The sequence below is a fragment of the Pteropus vampyrus genome, unplaced genomic scaffold (genome assembly GCF_000151845.1).
Source record: "Pteropus vampyrus isolate Shadow unplaced genomic scaffold, Pvam_2.0 Scaffold250, whole genome shotgun sequence".
In the NCBI taxonomy this organism is placed as follows: domain Eukaryota; kingdom Metazoa; phylum Chordata; class Mammalia; order Chiroptera; family Pteropodidae; genus Pteropus; species Pteropus vampyrus.
Window position 1 is genome coordinate 1,349,164 of NW_011889031.1, and position 1,661 is coordinate 1,350,824.

Here is a 1,661-nt window from a genome sequence, read left to right on the forward strand (position 1 = left end):
CTCCTGGTCCAGGGAAAACTTCAGGTCTCACCTGTTGCTCTGGGCGCTCTCCGCCTGGGTCCCCGCACACAGGTAAAGTGTAAGGGGAAGCTCTGTCCGATTGTCTCCCAGATGATCCCGGACTATGTCAAAACTGAGACAGGGGGCGCCTGGAGAGGGAAGGAGGGATTGGAAAGTTAGGGTGGGACAGTGGGATCTCAGCCCCTTCCAGTGTGATGTCACCCCTCGCAGACCCCAGTCTTCTCTTTCAGAGCGCCTCTTGTGAAAGGCTCAGGATCTGAGCCCCTCAGGACCAAGGATTCCAGTCCCCTCCTTCCTCAGGACCCAGGAGTCCAGGGGCCCAGCCTTACCAGTCTGCGCTCGGTGGTACAGCACGTAGGCCTCCTCGTCCATGACCAGCTCCTCTCCTTCGCGTAGCGGCGGTCCCCGGCCGGGCAGGTAGACCTGGGCCGGGCCCTCGGACCCTGCATCGCGGGACTCGGCCTCCATGGGTCGTTCGCTTTCACACGTGCGCTTCCGACCCTTGCGCGCCGCCATCTTCGAAGCCTCTCACCGCCGGCGCGAGGTAAGAGCGTCACTTCCGGTTGCTCTTTTTTTTTTTTCTTTTTCTTTTTTTTCTCTCTCTCTCTCTCGATCTCTCTCTTCCCCGCCCCTTTGAAGTCCACCCGGGGAAAGAAAGCCAAGGTAACAGCGTCCCGATTTACTGGCAGAGGCCTGCGGTGGACGCTAAGAAACTACGCCCGCCGCGAGACTTTGGGGCGCTCTTCGCGGAGCAGTGGCAAGGTCTCCTGGGAGCTGTAGTTCTGGAGGAGACCAAAGTTCCCGTCCACCAGAGGGGTTCCGAGCCTCGACTCCATCTTTGGCTCCCAGCGCTTCTTTTTACTTAATTGATTATTCATGTATGCAAATAAGAGCTCTTACTGGCAAGGAGCGTGGGTTTCTGCACCCTGAGGACACATAAAGCCGGTTTCTTCTCCCCTCCTTGTGTTGATGGCTGTAATTTGCTTCAAAATGCTTAAACAGGATATCACGAGTAAGTCAGTCGGTCGAATATACTCTCTCGGGGCAGTCAGTTGCCTAACCGGGACTTCGCATAGCAGCCATGGTCAGCGAGCATTTAATCAGAAAGTCCACCCTCTGGAGGCAGCTATTAAAAGTGCTTCGGCTCTTTATCGCCCATCAGCACCAGGGGTTTGGCTAATTGGCATAATGAAATGTTAGAAATAAATTCTGCTTGGTGAGATTAACGATGTTTGAAATATGTGGACTGGCTGGAATACATTAGACACTGTCCTCGCTTGCACGAACAGGATATTAAACATCTCGCAAACCTCATTGCCTGTAGCCATAGGAATGGGACCCTAGACTTGAATCCTAAAAGCTTTCGATGCTGGATTTTTCCTGAGTTCTCTGTCCGCCATATCTCTAGGTCTCTGTCCGCCCCGGACCCTTCTCGGCCCTTCTCTTCTTAGGGTCCTTTCTCACCGCCTCTTTCTGGGTCTCTGTCTCCCACCTCCCTCCAGGGTATCTGTTCTCTCGCTCTAGTCCCCTCGCTGCCCCCTGTTTCTCTGGACTTTGCTGTTTCGGTTTCCTCCGGAGAAGTTTGAGGGGATGAGACAGACACGGAGCTCACACTTGGACTGACGAGGCATAAAAACATG

At 54.4% G+C, this 1,661-nt stretch overlaps 1 protein-coding gene across 1 annotated transcript in view; it reads right to left on the reverse strand.

Annotated features, from left to right (window-relative positions):
• GRWD1 (glutamate rich WD repeat containing 1) overlaps positions 1 to 789 on the reverse strand; it is a 6,478-nt gene extending 5,689 nt beyond the window's left edge. Inside the window, exons 1-2 of the mRNA XM_023520174.1 lie at positions 351 to 789; positions 32 to 149 (exon numbers count right to left, since the gene is read on the reverse strand). Coding sequence (XP_023375942.1) covers positions 32 to 149; positions 351 to 537 — 305 coding nt within the window. The 5' untranslated portion in view covers positions 538 to 789. The remainder of the gene's footprint in view (positions 1 to 31; positions 150 to 350) is intronic.
• Positions 790 to 1,661: the final 872 nt, after the last annotated feature.